Source organism: Rhinichthys klamathensis, unplaced genomic scaffold, assembly GCF_029890125.1.
Source record: "Rhinichthys klamathensis goyatoka isolate OS25496 unplaced genomic scaffold, OSU_Roscu_1.1 h1tg000391l_1, whole genome shotgun sequence".
Classification (NCBI taxonomy): Eukaryota; Metazoa; Chordata; class Actinopteri; order Cypriniformes; family Leuciscidae; genus Rhinichthys; species Rhinichthys klamathensis.
Window position 1 is genome coordinate 1,978,216 of NW_026606894.1, and position 24,285 is coordinate 2,002,500.

Sequence of the window (24,285 nt, forward strand, 5' to 3'; positions counted from 1 at the left end):
CGTCTCCCTCAGACTGTAAACGAAGCACGGGCGCACCAGACACACACACACACACACCAGACACACGTCAGCAGCGTCTTACGTCAGCAGCGGCACTGAACGCGGATCCACAACAGAACCAGAACACACACACACACACACACACTAGAGACACGTCAGCAGCGTCTTACGTCAGCGGCGGCACTGAACGCGGATCCACAACAGAACCAGAACACACACACACACACACACACACCAGACACACGTCAGCAGCGGCACTGAACGCGGATCCACAACAGAACCAGAACACACACACACACACACCAGAGACACGTCAGCAGCGTCTTACGTCAGCGGCGGCACTGAACGCGGATCCACAACAGAACCAGAATACACACACACACACACCAGACACACGTCAGCAGCGTCTTACGTCAGTGGCGGCACTGAACGCGGATCCACAACAGAACCAGAACACACACACACACACTCACACACACACCAGACACACGTCAGCAGCGTCTTACGTCAGCAGCGGCACTGAACGCGGATCCACAACAGAACCAGAACACACACACACACACACACACACCAGACACACGTCAGCAGCGTCTTACGTCAGCGGCGGCACTGAACGCGGATCCACAACAGAACCAGAAAACACACACACACACCAGACACACGTCAGCAGCGTCTTACGTCAGCGGCGGCACTGAACGCGGATCCACAACAGAACCAGAATACAATTGAGAATGAACCAGAATGAACCCATATAGGTTTGTAACAAATTTGCATAATGCCAGCCTATGGTCTTCATCGGCTGTCCGTGAACAATGTCTATTTTGACCCTCAAACACTAGCTGTAGCTGAGACTAAAGTATTCGGTTGGTGTTGTCGACATATTAAGAGGACGCTGTTTTGCAAATCCACTTTGCATGCACTTCCAAAGGACTCGCGCTGGAATTGATGCGCAAAAAAACATGTGAAATGATTCTGGTTTAATTACATTCAATGCAAATGAGTAATGTAAAGTGGTCTGTTTTATTTCAAATCAAAGGAGAGGGAATAATATTAATATATTGGCAAATAATGACTAGCGAATGAGTAAAGCACAGATAATGAGGATGAATATTTATTACAAATATTGACTGGACATATTTAATCTAAATAGCTTGAAATTGAAATGAAATGGCCCTTACTCTAGCATTTAAGTAGTTTCAGAAGCCGTAACCAGGCATAATAAAGTCTGTGAAGCACTGCTAGTGTTTTTCATGTGTCAGCACTTGTTAAACTCCACATGAAACTGTTCATTTATTTCTGAGATTGTGTGCTGTGAATGGAGTGTGTGACTGACTGCACCCTCTTGTGGTGAAATCATACGGATACATTATTCACATGCATGATGCAACAGACCATTACTCAAAAAAACAAGTCAACTTACATTTTAAAGACATTTCATAGCGCATATTCCAAATTATTATTAATTTTATTTGAAAGTTTATCCATGAACACATTTTTTTTTTTTTTTTGCTGTTGTAAAGTATTTAAAGTTTGGGGTCAGAAAGATTTTGCATTATTATTCAGCAAGTGACAGTCAAGACATTTATAATGTTATATGCTAAATGCTGTTCTTTTAAACTTTCTATTCATCAAAGAATACTAAAAAAAAATTATCATGGTTTCCACAAAAATATTAAGCAGCAAATCAGCATATTAGTATTTTTATTTATTTTTTACTGAAGGATCATGTGACACTGAAGACTGGAGTAATGATGCTGAAAATTTATCTTTATCAACATAGGAATAAATTAAATTTTAAAAATATATTAAACAGGAAAACCATTATTTCAAATTGTAATAATATTTCTCAATTTGTATTGTATTTGTTTGTCACATAAATGCAGCCTTGGTAAACACAAGAGATATCTTTCAAATGCAGAATTTAGAACGGTTTAGTTACACGTTTCATGTTGTCACAACAGGTTGATTGACACTTATCAATATGACTCTTTCCCAGCAGTCAGCAGAGTAGCCAGCAGAGCAGCCAGCAGAGTAGCCATGACGACGACTCCAGCCGATTCCTGACTCCCTCCATCCGTGAGGACAGGTACGTGCACTGCGTGTCCTGTGTCTCTGCATGTCAGAAACATCAATAATTAAGGGCAGTTTTAATAAATGAATTGATTTGTGCAGAGGCACTCAGCCAATCAGAACTCCCAAGAGCTCAGGGACAAAGAGGAATCGTTACATAATGCTTTCCAGCGGCTTTAACAAGCATGAAAGGCATTCAAATGGATTTAACAGCCAAGCTTGATCTGATGATAATAAAAGCAAAGTTTTCATTCATTTTTAGTTCATGATTCCTAATGCGTTATCTAATGGTAACAAATCAAACCTTATTGTTAATAATAATAATTGCCTTAAAAAAACCCAAAAAACACTTGTTTTGATAATTACTAAATAATTTGAATTACTTTTTGGGGACACTTTTAAAACCTGAACAGTCATCGTACACTTGCCGACTTTGTAAACGTTTGCAGAGAAAAACTGGACATCATATACTGTGACTAACAGACTTTCAAGAAGTTCTGAACACAACAAACTCGCACATAAACGTGCCTCAGGAGTTGTATGACAAATAAAACAAAACAAAAAATCTAAAATCAGCTCAAAATATATCAAACATACTTGAAAATCTGCGGGTCTGTGAGGGTGTATTCACACCTGCCTTGTTTGGTTCAATTGAATCATACTCTAGTTCGTTTCCCTCTTTGGTGCGGACCTTTTGGGCAGGTGTGAATACAGCAATCGAACTCGGGTGCGGACCAAACAACCGAACCGAGACCCAGCTGAAGAGGTGGTCTCGGTACGGTTCCAAACGAACTCTGGTACGGTTCGTTTACGGTGTGAACATGAACCGACCCAACTGCAAGAAAGCACTGCGCCTTTGAGTTAACAGGCTTCCGTAGTCGGAGTTGCGTTATGGGAAAGTGATACTCCGCCGGAACCGTCTTGCAGCACATCGTCGTCTTCTCAAAATCCGAATTACAACATCGTATAGATGACATTCTATCATATGATACTCATTAGTTTCTTCATATTGCGTTTGTACAGAATAACACAAAATTAGTAAAATAACAAATATTGCAGTACGAAATATCTCCATGCTGAACCTTTTTTGCTCTTCCTGATTTCCCTACTTGAGAATCCTTGTCCAATGAATGGACGACCTTAGCACACGTGTGGTTTTGTTTACAAATTTTGGTTCACTTGCAAAAAGAGCAGTGTGAAAGCGAACCGTACCAAAAAAATAAATAATAATTTTGGGTGTATTCACACCAGTGTTAATTTTGGCAGCCATTTTTGATTTAGTCTTAGTTTTCATCTTCAGACGAAAATGCTTATTGGTCTTAGTCACATTTTAGTCATTTTGTCTTTCATAGTTTTAGTCTAGTTTTAGTTGACGAAAAGTCATTGCATTTTTTGTCAACTTTGTCATTACTTTTAGTCAAATTTCAGTTACCGACATTAATTTTATATGTATTAGCTATTTTACATAGCTATTTTATATGTAGTTTTTAGACAAAAAATGTCATAACAATTTTTCTCTCTAGGCCAGTTCATTAAGCTTATGAGAAATCTGAATCAAGGTAACAGGCTGTATTGACATTGCACTCTAGCATTAGCACTTGTGCAATTCTACATATCCCTTTTCCTTAGTTCAGTGGTTCTTCAATTTGTTTTTTAGAGGGCCGTAACCCCTCTTCCAAGACTGCTGTCACACCTTTTCCATTAAGGGACAATATTTGCCCTCTTTAATCGATTTTTAAGTTCATTTTTTACCTTTGTAAATACCTTTATAAAACAAATAATGCTTTAAATAAAACAATGTTCAATAAATATGCAATGATGGTAAAAACGAAGTTATACGTTTAACACAAAATGTCTTTGGGGTCATATTGACCCCAAACTTTTAAAGAGTGATTGCATACGGAAATATACATGTTTTATATGGAAAACTATATATAATTTTTTTTATTCACTCCTCAACTATACAATAATGCTGTGTTTTTTTGGAAATTTTTAGGTTTTTTACATATTTACTGCACAATTACATAACTAGGCCATAAATTGGCACATGAAAAATGATTTTTTAAAGAAAAAATCACTTTAATGATGATGATAATTAAATCTAAATAGTTTTTGGACATGGCTCTATGTGTTAGGGATAAAATACTACCATCTGGTGGTTAGTCGAAAAACTGTTTTTCTTATAGTTAAGAAATTAAAGTGCAATGACCACATCTGCCCAATAGAGGTCCATAGAGACTCATTCATTTTCACTCATTTGTCTAAACCGGTCTAAACGGTTTGATATACTTGATATATATGATAAAAATAGTTTATGCAATTCACAAAATATATATGTCAAAGTTAGAGTTTGTTGTTGTTGTCTGATATATTTTGAATTATTTGTTTTTGCAAATTATTATATATACATTTGGATAAACATTACAAGCCAGCACTATGACATGACTGTAATCACACACTATTTATTTCAGAAAATTATTTATCAACAATTATTAATTTTTTTAGAACAAGAGATTTTAGAACAAAATAAATTAAATAAACCAAGTAAATAAACAAATATAATACAAAACAACAGCACCAATAAACTGTAATGAACAGGATACATACATATGCATACATGTGTGTGTTTGTGTGTGTGTGTGTGAGATAGAAAGCTCGTTCCACTTTGTGTTTATGCTCTAGGACCAGGCCTTGATTTAAATGTATTTTTTTTAAGATTTATGTCAGTTTTGTTTATTTTATTTGCCAATTTCTGTAAAAATGCTCTCTGTTGCAGTCATGACATGTGTGTGTTTGTGTGTGTGTGTCTGTGTGTGTGTATGAGATAGAAAGTTTGTTCTACTTTCTAGTTATGCTCTAGGACCAGACCTTGGTTTATATGTAGAACATTTCAGATTTATAATGGATTTACTTTTATTTTTTTGACAAACAAAATAAAAAAAGTCATTTTTTTTCATTTTCCCATTCATTTTCAATTGGGGTCATTTTGACCCCAAAGACCTTAAATGGTAAAAAAAAATTTACACACCTTTAGAACAACCGAATCGAACCCAGTTTTTTTGTGCATATTTAGATAGATTATGTAGGAAAAGTCACAGAGTTTCATGGCCCTGAGATGAAGGGAACATTTTTAAAAAATCAAAGAAAAAGTCCAGTGGGGTCAAAATGACCCCAAAGAGATTCTAAGGGTTAAATATTAAATTACAATGGCCAGTAGGTGGCGGTAAGTCTGTCTATAGTTTATGAGTGAGTCATCGAGCCATTCATTCATTCAGTAACGAAGCAAGTTGCTGTACTTATGAACGGATCATTGAATCTCACGATTCGTTCAAAGCCACAGATTCGTTCACGAATCACCACTGTAGTTCTGCTGTGGCTTTTGTTGCAAAATAGAGCAATAATAGCCTACTGACAATACAGTTTTAAATGTACTGCACATCACTTAATGTTACCCTTTTGTTTGTTGAACTATTGTATAAAATCAATGTCACATTTGAAATCGTGTGTATATTCGGGAAACATGGCATTCTTGCTCGTATAATGATCAACATTAAAAACCCTGCTGGATATCCTGCATTTTGACCGCAGATTTAGTCGCACAAACAGCGCAAGCGGCTAGTGACAGAAAAAAGACTGAATGACACTTTAATTTAAGTAAAAAATCTCAAATGAAGATCGCTGAACTCTGTTTTTATAGATCATCCGCGCCTCTTCAGCATGTAGAGAGAGCGCGCGCACATGGTTGCCAGATAGGCTAGCCTACTATTGAAAAGACCGGGTAGAAAACATGTTATTTTAACAGAAAAGCTCTGACTGAGGATTTAAATTATTGAAATATGGCAACCGTAAGCATGAACGTTCGCAAACACAGTCTGTAATGTGTTGTCTTCTCCTTTATTCGACAAAAACAAGTGGTTTTGGTAAAGTTTTTTTTTTGTTTTAACCCATCAGTCTCGTCTTTTTTCGTCAACGATATTGCATGTGTTGATATAGTCACAGTTATCGTTTAATTACGTGGGTGTCGTCTCTCATCGTCTAGTCTTAGTCTGGGGAAAAAAGGTCGTCAACGAACATTTTTCGTCATAGTGTTCGTTAACGAAATTAACACTGATTCACACCAGGAAAGTCCGATTGCTTTGGTCCGGACCAAATAATCTTTTTTTTTTTTTTTTTTTACGGTTCGCTTTCACACTGCTCTTTTTGCAAGTGAACCAAAATTTGTAAACAAAACCACACGTGTGCTAAGGTCGTCCATTCATTGGACAAGGATTCTCAAGTAGGGAAATCAGGAAGTGCAAAAAAGGCTTAACGTAAATTAACGCAGCATCATCCTTGTATTGTAACTATCGTTACATTATATGAACTGCAAATGCTTTTTTTTTTTTGCATCTATGCGCGATTAGACTAAAGAGAACGCTCTGTATGTGAATGTCCTGATGCACACACACATTCATTCATTCCATTCCAATGATGCACACACGACGCACAGAAAGACGCCGATAGATGTAATGTAGTAACGTTAGGCTACAACAGATCACTTTCCCATAACGCAACTCCGACTACGGAAGCCTGTTAACTCAAAGGCGCAGTGCTTTCTTGCAATTGGGTCGGTTCATGTTCACACCGTAAACGAACCGTACCAGAGTTCGTTTGGAACCGTACCGAGACCACCTCTTCAGCTGGGTCTGGGTTCGGTTGTTTGGTCCGCACCCGAGTTCGATTGCTGTATTCACACCTGCCCAAAAGGTCCGCACCAAAGAGGGAAACGAACTAGAGTATGATTCAATTGAACCAAACAAGGCAGGTGTGAATACACCCTTTATTTGGTCCGGACCAAAGCAAGTGAACTATCGGACTTTCCTGGTGTGAATACACCCTGAGTCTTTTGAACATCATGCATCATGCGATTTTCTGGGAAGTCTGTCAACAAGTATGCAGACTGACTCTGACTTTCAGCAACTAGTGGACTGCAATGTTGGACAAAACTGGTCAAATGTTGTGTTGTGTATTCCAGCCTTTACAAGCTTCTTAAACTGACTAACACTGTTGGTTTTCTCACAGGGCTGACGGTGGAGCAGACAAGTGTAGGTAAGAATCAAGACCACATCAGTACCAGACATCCTTCAGTTCTCGAACGAGTGTTGTGTGTGTGTGTGTGTGTGTGTGTGTGTGTGTGTGTGTGTGTGTGTGTGTGTGGTAGATATAGTAATGTTGATCTACATATCTCTGCAAACCTCAGTGCGACAGCTGTTTTGTTGGAGGTGAGATATCTCAGAGCCCCGCTGTACTTTTGTGAAGTTGAGCCCTGAATACAGTTGCAAGCTACGGAATGTCATTGTTTGCCTTTTTTATTGGACAAACAGCTCCGATCACAATGCCAGGGAACAAACAGACTGCCGTGCTCAAACCGGGCTGTCTGGGGCTTCAGCCGTTTCGCTTTCCCTTCATTTCAGTATTTGACCTGCGAATAAGAAATATATCGAAGGCCAGACATCTGACCGGTAGTTGTGGGATAAGAGATAATCCATAATTGTCCAGGAACAGAAGGTAAGTGAAGGCCAAACACAGATTAGGTCTTGTAATGTTAATCTGTTGGGCTGGTGGTGTGTTTTGTGCATCTATGCTTAAAAAGTGGAAATCCTCTCTGTAAATCACTTCTCAAATAGTTTCCGAACAAAGTTTTCTTACTGACGTTGTTCTACATGAACTCCTGTAGAGAAGTGCTGCGTGACTCTGGATGCTTTCATGTATCTCTCTGCGGCTGAATATAAAGATGCATTAAGTACTTAAAAAAACTTTAGATTTATTGAAATTTTTTTGAAGAACATGCCTGAGGCATAAAGTAGGACTTAAACTGAAGTCTTTGAAACGTATAGTAGCTCTAAAGGCCATTTCACAGTGATAACCCAGCTAACAGGGAACATTAGTAGAATGTTTTGAAAAGGTTTGCTCAAAGTTGTGAACAAACGTTCTTCCAGTAACATTAAAGGGATACTCCACTTTTTTTTGGAAATAGGCTCATTTTACAACTCCCCCAGAGTTAAACTGTTGAGTTTTACCGTTTTTGAATCCATTCAGCCGATCTCCGGTTCTGGCGGTACCACTTTTAGCATAGCTTAGCATACATCATTGAAGTGGACAAGACCATTAGCATTTCTAAAAAAAAAATGACCAAAGAGTTTCGATATTTTTCCTATTTAAATCTTGACTCTTCTTTAGTTACATCGTGCACTAAGACCGACGGAAAATGTAAAGTTGCGATTTTCTAGGCTGATATGGCTAGGAACTATACTCTCATTCCTGCGTAATAATCAAGAAACTTTACTGCCGTACCATGAGAGCAGCAGGCGTAATGATATGACGCAGCGCCTGAAAATAGGCCACCTTCCGTCAACACAACGGAACTATTTTCAGGCGCTGCGTCATATTATTACGCCTGCTGCTCTCATGGTACGGCAGTAAAGTTTCTTGATTATTACGCAGGAATGAGAGTATAGTTCCTAGCCATATCAGCCTAGAGAATCGCAACTTTACATTTTCCGTCGGTCTTAGTGCACGATGTAACTACAGAAGAGTCAAGTTTTAAATAGGAAAAATACATACCTGCCAACTTTTGAGTTTTGCTCGGCGTGAGATTTGTTGACGGGGGGGGGGGGGGGGGGGGGTTAGAGACGAGTGAGATTTATTGACGGGGGGGGGGGGGGGGGGGGGTGTGGTAGAGACGAGTGAGATTTGTTGACGGGGGGGGGGGGTCGGTCTCGCTCGCGCAAGGTCTCTCTCTCGCTCTACGCGGTTTGGAGCACAATCTCTGTCTCGCATGCACGCTTGCTCTAGATAACGGGAGATTTTTAACGAATTTGCGGTATAACTAGTCGATCACGAGTGGCTCAACAGGTAGATATATAGATAAACTCATCTTCCAGGCATTTGACCGCCCGGGTTGACACTTCAGCATGAGAAATCGGGAGTGTGGCGTGTGAGCGTGTGAAACCAATCAAATGCGGGTGTCTCACGGCCAATGCGTGAGAGTTGGCAGCTATGAAAATATCGAAACTCTTTGGTCATTTTTTTTTTAGAAATGCTAATGGTCTTGTCCACTTCAATGATGTATGCTAAGCTATGCTAAAAGTGGTACCGCCAGAACCGGAGATCGGCTGAATGGATTCAAAAACGGTAAAACTCAACAGTTTAACTCTGGGGGAGTTGTAAAATGAGCCTATTTCCAAAAAAAAGTGGAGTATCCCTTTAATAGAGTGTTCGGTCAGAGTGATCATGTCTTTAAAAATGTTCTCAAAGCGTTAGCACTAAAACGTTATTTATTCATTGTTCATGAAGTGGGGGGTTTTTTCCTGAAAATTTTTAGTTGGAATGTTCAAAGAACATTCAAAAAGAACATTCCCATAATGTTTGCAAAATTCTAAAATGGAATGTTCCTTTAACGTTCGCATAGCCAAAAAACTTTTTTAAAACATGTAAAAAACTGGACTTCAGAAACAACATTTTCATAACCTAATGTGAACGTTAGCAAAATGTTCTTAGAATGTATATTTGTTAGTTGGGAAGACTGCGATGCATCAAGTTGTACGGCACGACGTCAAAGCCATCAAGAAGTAATCGTTACACACTTTAGATGCTCTTTGTAGAGTTTTATTTTTGGTTGACACGCTCTAGAAAAGGCACCACTCGTGACGGGCGCTGAAAACAACAGCATGAGATACAATGCAGTGTTGGGTTATTGCTGTGACCAATCTGTACTTGGAGGTCAAATCTTCCGTCCTGATGTGTTGCTGTGTTCTGAGTGGTCAAGACTGTTGTCTGACCACCACCACATGCCAGTTTAACCAGTGGCAAGAGGCACAGCCCATCTCTTTTGTTTCACGCCCGTGGATTTAGAAAAGCCTATACAACCTACCACAATGGGAGCTGTGTAAAAGTGTGGCTTTAATGCATTGTCTCATGTCAATACAAGATTTAACTGAGCCTTTGGCTCTCTGCAAAGGACGGCGCTCTTGTGTCTCGCATTGTTTTTTAAATAGTGCTGACCCCCTCATTTTTTGTACATATAGTGTAGATCCATAGAAAAAGAGAATCACGATTGTTTTACCTAGACAGTAATTAAAGCAATTAGTCTTTTCTCCCGTATAGGGACGTACTGTATATTCGAGTGAAACGGCTTCTGGAACAAAAACATTTTTGGGGCGGGACTTGATTTTGTCCATGGGGAATTGATTGGATGGTCGTGGTTTGCTTTGATTAAAAATCACGAGGCACATGAATTAAAATAATATAAAAATAACGATAAATTATTTATAATACTGCAATATTACATCAAAAAAGAACGGTCAATTTTGATTTCATGGTGACTTTAACATTGTAATGTGGTTGAGATAATGCCTGTTTCTCAATATGTGCTCGATCTTGCGTCCTTGTGTTCTCGTATTACGTCGTCATCAACCGTCGAAGTTCAATTCCAATACTCAAGAGCGCAAGTACAGAGGAAGCATGAAGTACCCGGATGTGTTCTTGATATCGAGGATGAATCGAATACAAACTTGAGAGAATCAAACCGTTGGTTTGTACGGCGGACGAAGTACGGAAGCCTGTAACCATTTGGCTGTGTGCCTGTTTTTATCTTCTAAGGCTTTTAGGAGAAACATCTGAGGTTGTTGATACTTAAAGAAGTATAATTGAGATTGTGAAGAAAACTTGATTGGGTTTGTGTTGAAATGAATTGTGTTGAAATTGTCTGTAGAAGTCAGCTTGAGGAAAGCAGCTTCTGACCTGCATGACCTCTGCAAGGTCCGAGATGTCATTCTTAACCTTTTGAATGCACAGATGTTTTACCCTCCCTCATGTCATTCCAAACCCATAAGACATCTTCAAAACACAAATTAAGTGCATACAACCAAAAGTTTCATGCTTCAAAACGTACAAAAATGCACAGTAAAAGTTATCCATATGAATTGTTTAATCCAAGTCTTCTGAAGAGACCGAATAGCAGGAGGGTGAGTTAAAGATGACAGAATTAACATTTTTGGGTGAACTATCGCTTTAAAAGAACAAACCCTGTTTTGTGTTTCCTTGCAATGCAGCCTGATAAAGTGTTGATTTGGATGAAGAAAGACATATCTGTTTTACAGCACCGTGGCCTCACCTCACTCCCATAACAAGACTTGTGAGAGCTGAGCGTTCAGAGAGCTCTCCAGGAGCAGACAATGATCTTCAGAGCTGGACTTCAAACATTCGGACATCTTGGAATTTACTGTGGAAGACATTGAGACGTGGTCTGGGAACCACATGTTCATTTTCTCGTATTTGAGGCGTGGTTTACGAACTCCCAGAGCCGTTTATTGGGTGCTATGAATGTCTATCAAATGCGCCTGTACGTAGCTCATAGCCAATCGTTTCAATTATACCAGATGACGTATGTAGAGCGACAGAAATTAGACGATGAAGAAGACGATGGGTCAGAGATTTATTTGCGTTCTAAACTACGTAGAACAATATCTAAGGCTGCATCGAGAGGTAACTTCGCGTCTGCTGCCATGTTGGATCCATAGGTATAAACAAACTGCTTCGGTGTGTCGCATAGACGTCGTCATCGTCTTGCTGCTCCCTCGCCGTTCTGTGATTGGTGAAAATTTGGTCCTTGGTATCCAGACTGCCTAGCAGCGTGAATTAAAACCGCGCCTTTTCAAAGGCAGTATGGGGAAACCCAGGCTAATTTTCTTCATGGAGAATCCCAAAATTAAAATGATAAAAAAAGAAGAGAAGTTCTATTTTGCATAAATAATAACATTTTAAAATAATTTTATATTTTCGATTAGAATGAATGATTCAATGACTCACTCATAAAGACTTCACTTGTTTCATTACTGGATGAATGAGGGTTCAAGTGACAAAAAAAGTCACTTGTCGCCACCTACTGGTGTAATTATGTAATTGATACGATCTTTCTTTAAAGTGCCAAGTTACTTTAAAAAGGTGATTTACTCTATTTCGATCACTACCGTAGACACTGGTGTTTATATCTGAACCGAGCACCCACAGAAAAGTAAGAGATGTTCATTTTAACCAATCAATCGCGGGTCGTAATGCACACCTGATAAAAAAAAATCATGCTTTCTGTTTTTGCATGATGATACATACATTGCATTTTAAGTAATTAACTCAAAAATGATCAGGTATATCAGCGAGAGAGCAACTCGCAAAAACACTCATGCATTTTTGTTTGGTTGCTAATGTATTTGCAGTCCGTGTGATTCTCTTCGTGGAACACAAATAACATTTGTGTAATGAATTCATCAAGCGCATCATCGCACGGAGAAAAAGACTTGTAAAAAAAACTAAAGAAGAACTGCATTTTTTCAGATAAACAAAACAAAGATAAGTTGGATAGTCTCGCGTAAGTCACGCTTTAATATAACGGAAAATAAAACAAAACATTTACAAAAATGCACTATAGAAATAAACGTGGGCTTGCGTACCTCTCTCATTCAGCACAAACTCAAATATGTGCGCTTTGTGCATGCGATAAATGTCACTGTGTAAGTTGCTTTGGAATATAAGTTGCAGCGCATTTCAGATAACAAAACAGGGGCTGGAACATGAGATGTATAAAGATCTCCAAATCGAATTTCCTTCAATTTTGTGGCGAAATATGACTTAGACTTAGTTCACTCACATACAGACAGAGAGCAGAATGCAGCTTTGCTCTCTCTTGAAGATAAAGGAATATTGCACACGTCCAGTGATCTGCGTATGAAGGGATGTGTGTGTTGTGAGCTGAGGAGGGTCAGTCCAGGTGAAGTGTGTGACTCCGGATGAGGACATCAGCCACAGGCTCTCTCATTCCCTCTGTAGCTGAAGGGAGGAGTGCAGATCCCTCCATCATGGTGTCTCCCAGCCGTGTCCAGAATTAGCCTCAGATTACTCACAGCCACAGCGGTTCTGCCATTTACATAACTCTCTCTCTCTCCATGCCCCCTCCTCACGACCTGCAGCTCAGCCGAAGCCAGCGCGCGACAGCATGGCTGTTGATCTAGAGAAACTCAGTTTCCTCACATTACAAGATCGGGAATCCTAACCTGAGAGAGAGATAAGGTGAGAGAGATACTATTCTGTTCTTCAGTGGTTCTCTGCAGGTTTAGTAAATAAGTCTTCTTATCTATAAACTTGAAGGTTCTGTGTTAAAATGACCTGTTGTTTTATTTCAATGCTTTACTTTACAAGTAGGTGAGTAAAGAGTTGGTAGAATCAGGCTCTTCTTTCATTTGTAAATGTTTGCATTGAATTTGGTCTGTTCTGATGATCGAAGTGTTTGGTTGGTGTTTGGAAAGATTCTAATGTGTTGTTAATTATCAAGACTATTTTAAGACATCAGAGAGAGATCCTCTGTTTATGGGAGCATCTAAGCCTACTACATGTGAGGAGAGCGACCTCAAAGAACTCGGATGGATTTTAGGTTATTCAGATCAGTGTGTATTAATCTCATCCGAAAACAGGAAAACTAGTGTGTTCACAGTTGGCAGGTTTGGTTGGATTAAAACGACCTCTGGTGTGATTGCTCTGTTAGTGCGGTTCATTTCCGGTTCGTCACCGGTTCAGGGGTGGTGATGGCGCAGTGGACAAGACACATGCCTTTGATGTGAGAGACCCGGGTTCGAATCCACTGTGAGAGATACCATAATACCACGAATCCAATGTGTCCCTGAGCAAGACACTTAACCCCTAGTTGCGCCAGAGGCGTGCGACCTCTGACATATATAGCAATTGTAAGTCGCTTTGGATAAACATCTAAATGAATAGATATAAATATATAAATATTTAAAGTGTGATTGCTGGTGTGAAGACCCTGGTGTGCACCAAACACATGGACGTGGGTCTCAGTCCGCTTCCAGTCGAGCTCTGGTGGGTTCGACTGAAATATGAACGCAACACAGACCAAAGACATCTAAACGAACCTAAAACAGGACGTGATGTCACATGATGTGACCCTTAAAAGGACCGGATGCTCAAGCACAAGCCGGGCGTAGGTTTGGTTTTGAAATTGGTGGGGACATTCCCAGAAGCTGAGAAATCAGGAAATGAATAGGATTAATAAGGATAATATTAAGGTTTTTTAGTCTATATTGACCTTTAACTAGCCTGGATGCCAGCCCGAACCCCGCCCACAACATGTTTTGATCGGGAAGTTCGGTCTGGACTCGCTCCATTGAGGAGTAATTATGATCGGTTCAGAAATCGTCGGGCCAATCAAATTGCCAGGGCGGGTTTTATACGATGATGGACAGATGATCTGCAGTTACGTAATCATCACGTTATCAAAGAGCGCTTGGGTTGAACTGGTTTCCCTCAGAGATGACTGCCGCTGGAGAACTGAGATGTATAGATTCCACTATCGCGTCTGTTGTAAAAGAAATCGACAGCGCATTCATTTTAAAAGACGAACAGAGAACTGCAATCAAGGCATTTGTCGATCGGAAAGATGCGTTTGCCGTCCTTCCTACGGGATTCGGCAAAAGTTTATTTTATCAGCTGGCTTCAATGGTCGCTAAGAAGATGGGACGCAATGAAAACCCTATGGTCGTTGTGGTTTCTCCTTTGGTCGCACTCATGGAGGACCAAGTAAAAGAAGCAACACTCGTTATTTTACTTCTTTCAGCGTGCGTGCATTTGAGTTCTGTAGTTGACAACTGTGCTATGCAAAGTAGTTGACTTACTGCGTTGCTCTCATTGGTTGTAGGTCTATCCAATTGAGTGCAGAGTTTTTTTTTCCTGGTTCGGTTAAGACACGCCTCATAATCAAAGCCCTATGGAGCAGTATCAGACTCACATTCTGACTAGAATATGAGTATGACAAAGTCAGGCTAACCTTTAACAGAACGTAAATGAATTCTGTAATGTTATGGTAACTATTAAAGAAGGGAGTTTAACAGAGACTTAACTTTACTCCGTTCATAGTGCAATGCAATAGTGCAATACAGTCTTGTTCCTTGCTTTTTGAAGAAGCCAAACACATGTCTGCATCTGTCATTAAAGGGATAGTTCACCCAAAAATGAAAAGTCTGTCATCATTTACCCTCCCACAAGTTTCAAACCCTTATGAATTTCCTTCTTCTACTGAACACAAGATATTTTGAAGAATGTTGTCCAAAATTTCAAACATTTCAATCTTGTCCTTGTTGGGGTTTTCTTTCTTTTCTTTTTTTCCTTTTTTGGACACCGGCTTATAAATCATACTAAGTGATGTTTTTACTAAGTTTCAGTGTTCTTTGCGCGCGCACACACACACACACACTAAAGATTATTTGACGCCCGTATTTTTGTGCACAGAACTGTAGATTACTCCCTAGTTTACCGCATCTAGATTTCCTTCGGAGGAGCTTTGCCGCTTCGCACAACCAAATGTAACTACAGCCTCTCACAAGTTAGAAAGAAAACACAAAGCCAATCAGTTTAGCGATGTGTGTTAAGCAGGCGGGACCTAGATCTATGAACCGTTTGTGTTCCAGGATTTGCACATTTTTCTCAGAGCGCTTTTTTAAGAGATTTTAATCTAAATGAGATGTGTCCTGGTTAAATAAAATAAGAAATACATAAAAACCACAAGACCCAACCGGGCAACAGTGTATATATATAAATATTAGGGGTGTAACGGTACACAAAAATCACGGTTCGGTACGTACCTCGGTTTTAAAGTCACGGGTCGGTACATTTTCGATACAGCAAAAAGTAAGAAATGCCAGAGAAATGTCCTATTTGTTAAAAGAAAAAATATTTTTTAAGTAAGTGTGAGTTTTCCTACATCTTGAAACTTTCAGGTTTATAAATGGGTGTCATCTTTGAAGGATGAACAAATAATGTTTTGGTCATCACATTAAAAATAGCATTTAAATATATGAAGAGTTCAGATGCAAAAGCCATTTGAAATTTTCTTCTAGAATGATCATTTTTATCAAGCTTGTATATTTAAGTTCAGTAATTTCACTTAAATGGCAATGAAGATTAGGCCTACCTATTAGTTGTCATTTGAGCGAAATTACTGAACTTTAATATACAAGCTTGATAAAAATGATCATTCTAGAAGAAAATTTCAAATGGCACTTAGGATGCACTTAGACTGCATTGTTCTAAGTGCATCTGAACTCTTCATATATTTATTTATATAATATTTGAGTTTTGAAGTGCTGGAAAAAGATGTGTGAAGTACTTGAAAGTACTTGTGGTGGTCGCGCCAGCGCGAATTTTGTCGGCAGGAAAAATGGTCCAAGGAATCGTTCGGTTTGTATGTGTACCGAACCGGAAGCCTCGCCTAATAAATATATTTAATTTTTTTATCTAAATTATTGCTAGGGACAAATTAGTGTCAATGGATATTGGTAGGGACACGTCCCTACTAAATTCTACGCCCCTGCTCAAGCATACCCGGTTCCTCTCGTCATCGGAGCGATGTTGCCCATCACGCTTCAGTACAGGCGTCGGAAATGCCGTATCCTTGCATAAGATCTTCTTTTGTGTGCAGAGGAGGAAATCCTAGCACTGTTTTGACTCCTTTACTCGTTTTCTAAGCTCTTCATGAGTTCTTTAGTTTTGATATTAAAAATGACAGTGTGAACATGAAGCGAACCAAGACTAAATGTATCATTTTCTTTTTTGGACCAAAAGAACCAAGAAAACCAAGCTACAAGTGTGAACACACCTGGAAGGTCTACTCTTTCAAGCATCTGTTTACTTTTTAGAGTAAAATTGTTCAATCTAGATACAGTATGCAAGCATTCTCATTAGTAGAAAACTCTAGATTTAAGCGTATGCTCAACATGCTTGAGCCACATCGAAACAGAAACTGTACTGCTAACGTCTCTATGCTAACTATTACGAACGATACTGCCTTATTTTAAATGATGTACCCATTATACAATTTGCAAATCCATTTTTCTGTAGTTTTGTATTGTCACTTTTGTATGCTTATAAAATAAATAATTTATTAGATTATTTGTTCTCCCTGGTGTATTGAAATGGCAATTGTAATGTAATTTAATTGCAGCCCTACTCGTTGGTAGCAGCTTGTAGTAGAAGTATAATAGCTGTATAATTCTCACTTTTATTGTACCAAAAAAAGCTTTTTTGGTCCGTTTTTCCAGAACAGAAGCACTATACATGCTAAATGCATATACCTGCTAAACTAAAGTCTTATGCAGTCATGATTTAGGTGTACACTGGCACATACATGACCTGAATCTATGGATTCAAGCTTTTTGTAGTAATACTTAATGTTGTGAAGAGGTGTGTGTGTGTGTGTGTGTGTGTGTGTGTGTGTGTGTGTGTGTGTGTGTGTGTGTGTGTGTGTGTGTGTGTGTGTGTGTGTGTGTGTGTGTGTGTGTGTGTGTGTGTGTGTGTGTGTGTGTGTGTGTGTGTGTGTGTGTGTGTGTGTGTGTGTGTCCAACATCCTTGCCCTTGTGGGGAATTTTTTTTTAGGTAAACGGCTTATAAATCATACAACATGATGTTTTTTTAAAATGTAAAAATGCAGAAAGTTTTCTGTGATGAGTAAGTTTAGGGATAGGGTTAGTGTAAGGAGAGAGAATATTCAGTTTGTACAGTATTAAAACCATTAAGTCTATGTGATGTCCCCATAAAATATTAAAACCCAACGTGTGTGTGTGTGTGTGTGTGTGTGTGTGTGTGTGTGTGTGTGTGTGTGTGTGTGTGTGTGTGTGTGTGTGTGTGTGTGTGTGTGTGTGTGTGTGTGTGTGTGTGTGTGTGTGTGTGTGTGTGTGTGTGTGTGTGTGTGTTCTGTGCTTCTCTGGGTAGATTTATGTTTGCTGTCATTGAGGGATTTCCAAGACTTTGTGGTTTTCCTTTGGGTTATTTGTTGGAGCTGAAGTGTGTGTCGCTCTCTCTGGTGAAGGTCCCTCACCCCTGCCCATTACTCACAGCCCCTGTGATGTCCTTCAGGAGCTCAGAGCTGAGGACGGTGGGAGATTTATGAACCTCATCCTTTACCACTTTTAACCCTATAAACCCTACTATATCATATATAATGCACGAATTCCTAAGGCCTTTAAATCATCAACATTATCAAATCTTTGCTGAAGAACCTGTTGTACAGATCTACTACATGCCTTGATTGATAGTTTCAAAAAAAAATTTTAAAGTAAAAGGCCTTTACGGGTGTGTTCACACTGCAGGTTTGCTTTGATTAAAATGAACTTTGGTGCGATTCTATTAGTGTGGTTCATTTGAATAAGTGTGAACGCTGCCATCCGAACCTTAGTTGTAAAATAATAAAAACGTATAGGATGATGTTATTTGTTAGCCGTGTTCTGATGAGGCACACATCTTCTCTGATTACACTCTAAAAAATACTGGGTTGTTTCAACCCAACTTTGGGTCAAACATGGACAAACCCAGCCATTGGGTTAAATTTTAAAATAACTTTTTAACCCAATGTTTGGGTTTGTCCATATTTGACCCAAAATTGGGTTAAAACAACCCAGCATTTTTTAGAGTGTACTGTGGTTTATCATGTTTTTCCTTGTTCATCATCAGTTTTGCTGTGGTCTGCACGTTTGCCCATTATCACAGCTCAATTTCTGTCACGTCAGTCTGAGACGCAGTGTGTTGGTAATAAAATCCAATTTCAGTAGGCAACAGAACTCAGAGTTGAAGTAAGTGGATTTGACACCGGTGATCTGAGGGTCCCACAGAGGATCATTATGTCTAATAGAGCTAATATTAATATAGTAGAGGGTTGTGTAACTGGTATAAAATCACCACTGGTTTCACTGTCTTTAGGGGTTCATCCCTCACGCAAAGAAAATATATTTCCTAATATATGAATGATCAATATATTAAATGATTTAACGGTATATTCGAAAATATAAAGAAAAATATATTGTGTAAATATATTACAATTTATTGAATAAAACATAAGGAATTGCCGCTTTCATATATTGAAAAATATATGACAATATATTTACTTATCTATTATAATGGATGTTATTTCATATTCAGTAATACACTTCATAGCATATAGTGTCACGATCCACACACGGGAAACAGGGGTTAGATCCAAAAGCAGTATTTAATAGGGTAATCTGTACTCACAAACTAGTCCAGGCAAAGGTCAAATCCAAAAGGCAATCCAAAAACAAGAACAGGCAAAAACAGGCTACCAGAAGTGGTGTGACAATATACAAGGACTCCGTAACAAACACTAAACAGGCAGGGTATTTATACACAGAACAAGACAATCATGATGGGGAACAGCTGAGTTCAATGAACAGTGATGAGCGCAGACAAGGATTGTGGGGAATGCAGTTCCAAACGTGAATGACACCGTGAGGAAAGAGGACCTCTAGTGGACACCAGGGAACATAAACCAGACACTGTGACATGACCCCCCCTCTACGGAGCGGCTACCAGACGCTCCAAGACAACTAACACACAACACAAGAGTTCAGGAGGGAGGTGGAATGGCGGAGGATCAGGGGGAGGGATGGTGGGCCAGGTCCATGTAGGGGAACAAAAACGGGAAATAACGATTTAGCCGGTGACCAGGGTGAAGCGGTCAGTTCATCCGGCTGCCCGGGCGAAGCGGTCAGTTCATCCGGCTGCCCGGGCGAAGCGGACAGTCCATCGGGTGGCCAGGGCGAAGCAGACAGTCCATCGGGTGGCCAGGGCGAAGCAGACGACCCCTCGGGCGGCCAGGGCGGTGAAGAACCCTCGGGCGGCCAGGGCGGTGAAGAACCCTCGGGCGGCCAGGGCGGTGAAGAACCCTCGGGCGGCCAGGGCGGTGAAGAACCCTCGGGCGGCCAGGGCGGTGAAGAACCCTCGGGCGGCCAGGGCGGTGAAGAACCCTCGGGCGGCCAGGGCGGTGAAGAACCCTCGGGCGGCCAGGGCGGTGAAGAACCCTCGGGCGGCCAGGGCGGTGAAGAACCCTCGGGCGGCCACGGCTCAGGAACAGACACTGGCTCCGGCTCAGGAACAGACACTGGCTCCGGCTCAGGAACAGACACTGGCTCCGGCTCAGGAACAGACACTGGCTCCGGCTCAGGAACAGACACTGGCTCCGGCTCAGGAACAGACACTGGCTCCGGCTCAGGAACAGACACTGGCTCCGGCTCAGGAACAGACACTGGCTCCGGCTCAGGAACAGACACTGGCTCCGGCTCAGGAACAGACACTGGCTCCGGCTCAGGAACAGACACTGGCTCCGGCTCAGGAACAGACACTGGCTCCGGCTCAGGAACAGACACTGGCTCCGGCTCAGGAACAGACACTGGCTCCGGCTCAGGAACAGACACTGGCTCCGGCTCAGGAACAGACACTGGCTCCGGCTCAGGAACAGACACTGGCTCCGGCTCAGGAACAGACACTGGCTCCGGCTCAGGAACAGACACTGGCTCCGGCTCCGGCTCAGGAACAGACACTGGCTCCGGCTCCGGCTCAGGAACAGACACTGGCTCCGGCTCAGGAACAGACACTGGCTCCGGCTCAGGAACAGACACTGGCTCCGGCTCAGGAACAGACACTGGCTCCGGCTCAGGAACAGACACTGGCTCCGGCTCAGGAACAGACACTGGCTCCGGCTCAGGAACAGACACTGGCTCCGGCTCAGGAACAGACACTGGCTCCGGCTCAGGAACAGACACTGGCTCCGGCTCAGGAACAGACACTGGCTCCGGCTCAGGAACGGGCTCTGGAACGGGCTCCGGCTCTGGCTCTGGAACGGGCACTGGCTCCGGCTCTGGAACGGTCACTGGCTCCGGCTCTGGAACGGGCAACGGCTCTGGAATAGCAGACACGGGCATGTCCAGGATCCGAGCCAGACGCTCCAGGTGGTCCAGGTCCATGAAGGCAGACGGAACGTGAACAGTCTCTGACTGGGCAGACGGGACGTGAACAGTCTCTGACTGGGCAGACGGGACGTGAACAGTCTCTGGCTGGGCAGACGTGACGTGAACAGTCTCTGGCTGGGCAGACGTGACGTGAACAGTCTCTGGCTGGGCAGACGTGAACAGTCTCTGGCTGGGCAGACGTGACGTGAACAGTCTCTGGCTGGGCAGACGTGACGTGAACAGTCTCTGGCTGGGCAGACGTGACGTGAACAGTCTCTGGCTGGGCAGACGTGACGTGAACAGTCTCTGGCTGGGCAGACGTGACGTGAACAGTCTCTGGCTGGGCAGACGTGACGTGAACAGTCTCTGGCTGGGCAGACGTGACGTGAACAGTCTCTGGCTGGGCAGACGTGACGTGAACAGTCTCTGGCTGGGCAGACGTGACGTGAACAGTCTCTGGCTGGGCAGACGTGACGTGAACAGTCTCTGGCTGGGCAGACGTGACGTGAACAGTCTCTGGCTGGGCAGACGTGACGTGAACAGTCTCTGGCTGGGCAGACGTGACGTGAACAGTCTCTGGCTGGGCAGATGGAGCGTGAACAGTCTCTGAATCGGCAGAAGTGACGGTAGACGTCTCTTTCTTCCTCCTCCTCCGCCTTCGGACCACCGGACTCGGGACCCCCGGATTTGGGACCACCGGACTCGGGACCACCGGAACTGGGACCACCGGACTCGTGACGGTGTCGGCATGGCGAGGCTCCAATACATCCCACTGACTCCGATGCTCAAGGTATCTGGTAAAACTCCAAAAGTCCAAGACTTCCAGACCCTTCATTTCCCACCCCGGCAATGGGTCATCAAGACAGGTATTAAAAATGTCCTTTAATGCTGCCTCACTGTATCCCATTCCCCTCGAGAGCGTCCAAAATGACTGGGCAATGCAACCCACCGGCAGGCATTGCTGACGAAAGCTCATCAAATTTTGGACACGGCCCCTCCTCTCTTTCTCCGTGGTAGGAGGGAGGATACGGAACCCCATCATGCTGGATCTCTTTGTGACGGAGTCCTTCTGTCACGATCCACACACGGGAAACAGGGGTTAGATCCAAAAGCAGTATTTAATAGGGTAATCCGTACTCACAAACTAGTCCAGGCAAAGGTCAAATCCAAAAGGCAATCCAAAAACAAGAAAACAAACAAGAACAGGCAAAAACAGGCTACCAGAAGTGGCGTGACAATATACAAGGACTCCGTAACAAACACTAAACAGGCAGGGTATTTATACACAGAACAAGACAATCATGATGGGGAACAGCTGAGTTCAATGAACAGTGATGAGCGCAGACAAGGATTGTGGGGAATGCAGTTCCAAACGTGAATGACACCGTGAGGAAAGAGGACCTCTAGTGGACACCAGGGAACATAAACCAGACACTGTGACATATAGATGTAATATGTGATCAGATATGGTACTGCATGCATATAAATATATTGAACAAATATTTACTCAATTATATACACACACAAATATTGAAATACATAATGTAATATATTTCTTATATTTTAACATAAGTATTTACATTATGTAAAATTTCATATGTAGCTAACAATAGTACAAGCACACCTGTTTGTCCTAAAGTATTTAGCAAAGAGACTCACTGTACTGAAGAACGCACAGCCATTACTTATTAAATAAAGTAATTATAATCTTAATGGTGTTCGAACCACAGGCTCTCCTCAGCACAATGGAAACCCCAAAAACTCACACATACCAGAAACCCTTTTAAATGACAAAATAATACAACTTAAAACACTAACAGATCTCCCCCTATATTAATATTGAGCAAAATACGTGAAATAACACTTAATTTTAACATTTACTCTCCTTTAACAGTCAGATCTCATTCTGTGAATCGTGTACATGTGTGTGTGTACAATACATTCACATTTATATGGGAACATGTATGTGCAATATATGTACACAATAAAGTATAACACTTTATGAATATTACATGTAATGCTATTTTTGTCTTCATTTCGAAATATTTTTATATGGATCAATATATAGCCATACATGGTCAATGCATATATTACAGTATATTGAAAAAATATAAGTAGTGATTTTCCATATATGGAAATGTATTATGTATATTTTGCAGTATATTCCCATATACTTTTGTTATGCAAGGGGTGCTACTGCTTCTTTATATGTGGTGTGTTTAAAGCTCATTTTCATTGATTAGTAAATAGACACACTGTACACTTGCTCAATAATAGTAATTGAGTTGATTCTCCTATAATTTATAAAAAAGATGAAATTGCTTAAATTATTTTGCTGAGTTAAAGAGTCGCCATGGCTCATTTTTTACCGTTTAGAGGCTGTTTTTCAAACTATAAAATTACTGCCTACAAGCGGAAAATCGTAAGGATCGGATCTGCATCGTGTTATTTATACGGCAGAGTTTGTCTGAGGCAGGAACATCTCGACCCGTCCACAAACCCCTCAAGCTGAGAGCCGGATGAGGGACTCGCTCTTACACACACTGAAAGCAGCTCGACTCAATCCCTCTCAGATCAGCATGAGAGCACTGTTGTGAATGGAAAAGATGGAAGCCTCTTGAGAGCAGTACAGTGACATGAGTCAGAGCGAGTGTGTGTGTGTGTGTGTGACTCGAGGGGCATGTGGGTGCTACCGTAGCTGTGTTCCCGTTCATTCTCAGTGAGGTCAGTGAGTGTGTGTTACTGCGCTGCCTACCTGTATGTGTTATACCTCTATATGCAAAAGCAAAAATATTCTCCGAGGCAGACAGAATTGGTGGGCGATAAGGAAAGACGTCTTTCTTTCTGTATCTTTGCGTATCTTCCCCCTGTATGGCAGGAGGTTTTGTGGTTTCTCCATCCCTGTGATTGCTCATTCGCTGTGTGGATTGTGGTTATACACATATATATCAATATACACTGAACAACCAGATGCATTTACACTTGTGTCTTGTATGCGTTTCAAATCGGCCTCATATATTTCCACCCCCAGATAACAAACATCTTTTGAAAATTCGAGTAAATTTTGATTGAATACGTAAAAAGTGTCATTTTAAATATTCATATATATTTTAATAATTTAGCACTGTATAATTTTGTCTCATTTTATTAATTTATTTACTTATTCAGCGATAATTTGCAATATATGGAGGGCCAAATTACTCAAAATATTTTTTTAATAAACAATTTAATACATACTAAAATAGTTAATAAAATCATTAAATTAACTAATTATTTAATCACCAAAAAATGAATAAATATACATTTTATTTAATTGTTTCCACTTTAATTGTTCTCACAAACATGTGCTTCTAAAAATCAATTCAAATATAAT

At 41.1% G+C, this 24,285-nt stretch overlaps 1 protein-coding gene across 11 annotated transcripts in view; it reads left to right on the forward strand.

Moving 5' to 3' along the window:
- gramd1bb (GRAM domain containing 1Bb) overlaps positions 1 to 24,285 on the forward strand; it is a 205,312-nt gene that overhangs the window by 107,700 nt on the left and 73,327 nt on the right. For all 11 annotated transcript variants that reach the window (XM_056234219.1, XM_056234211.1, XM_056234212.1 and 8 more), the window contains exons 2-3: positions 1,997 to 2,086; positions 7,132 to 7,158. In XM_056234219.1, the coding sequence (XP_056090194.1) occupies positions 1,997 to 2,086; positions 7,132 to 7,158 (117 nt within the window). The remainder of the gene's footprint in view (positions 1 to 1,996; positions 2,087 to 7,131; positions 7,159 to 24,285) is intronic.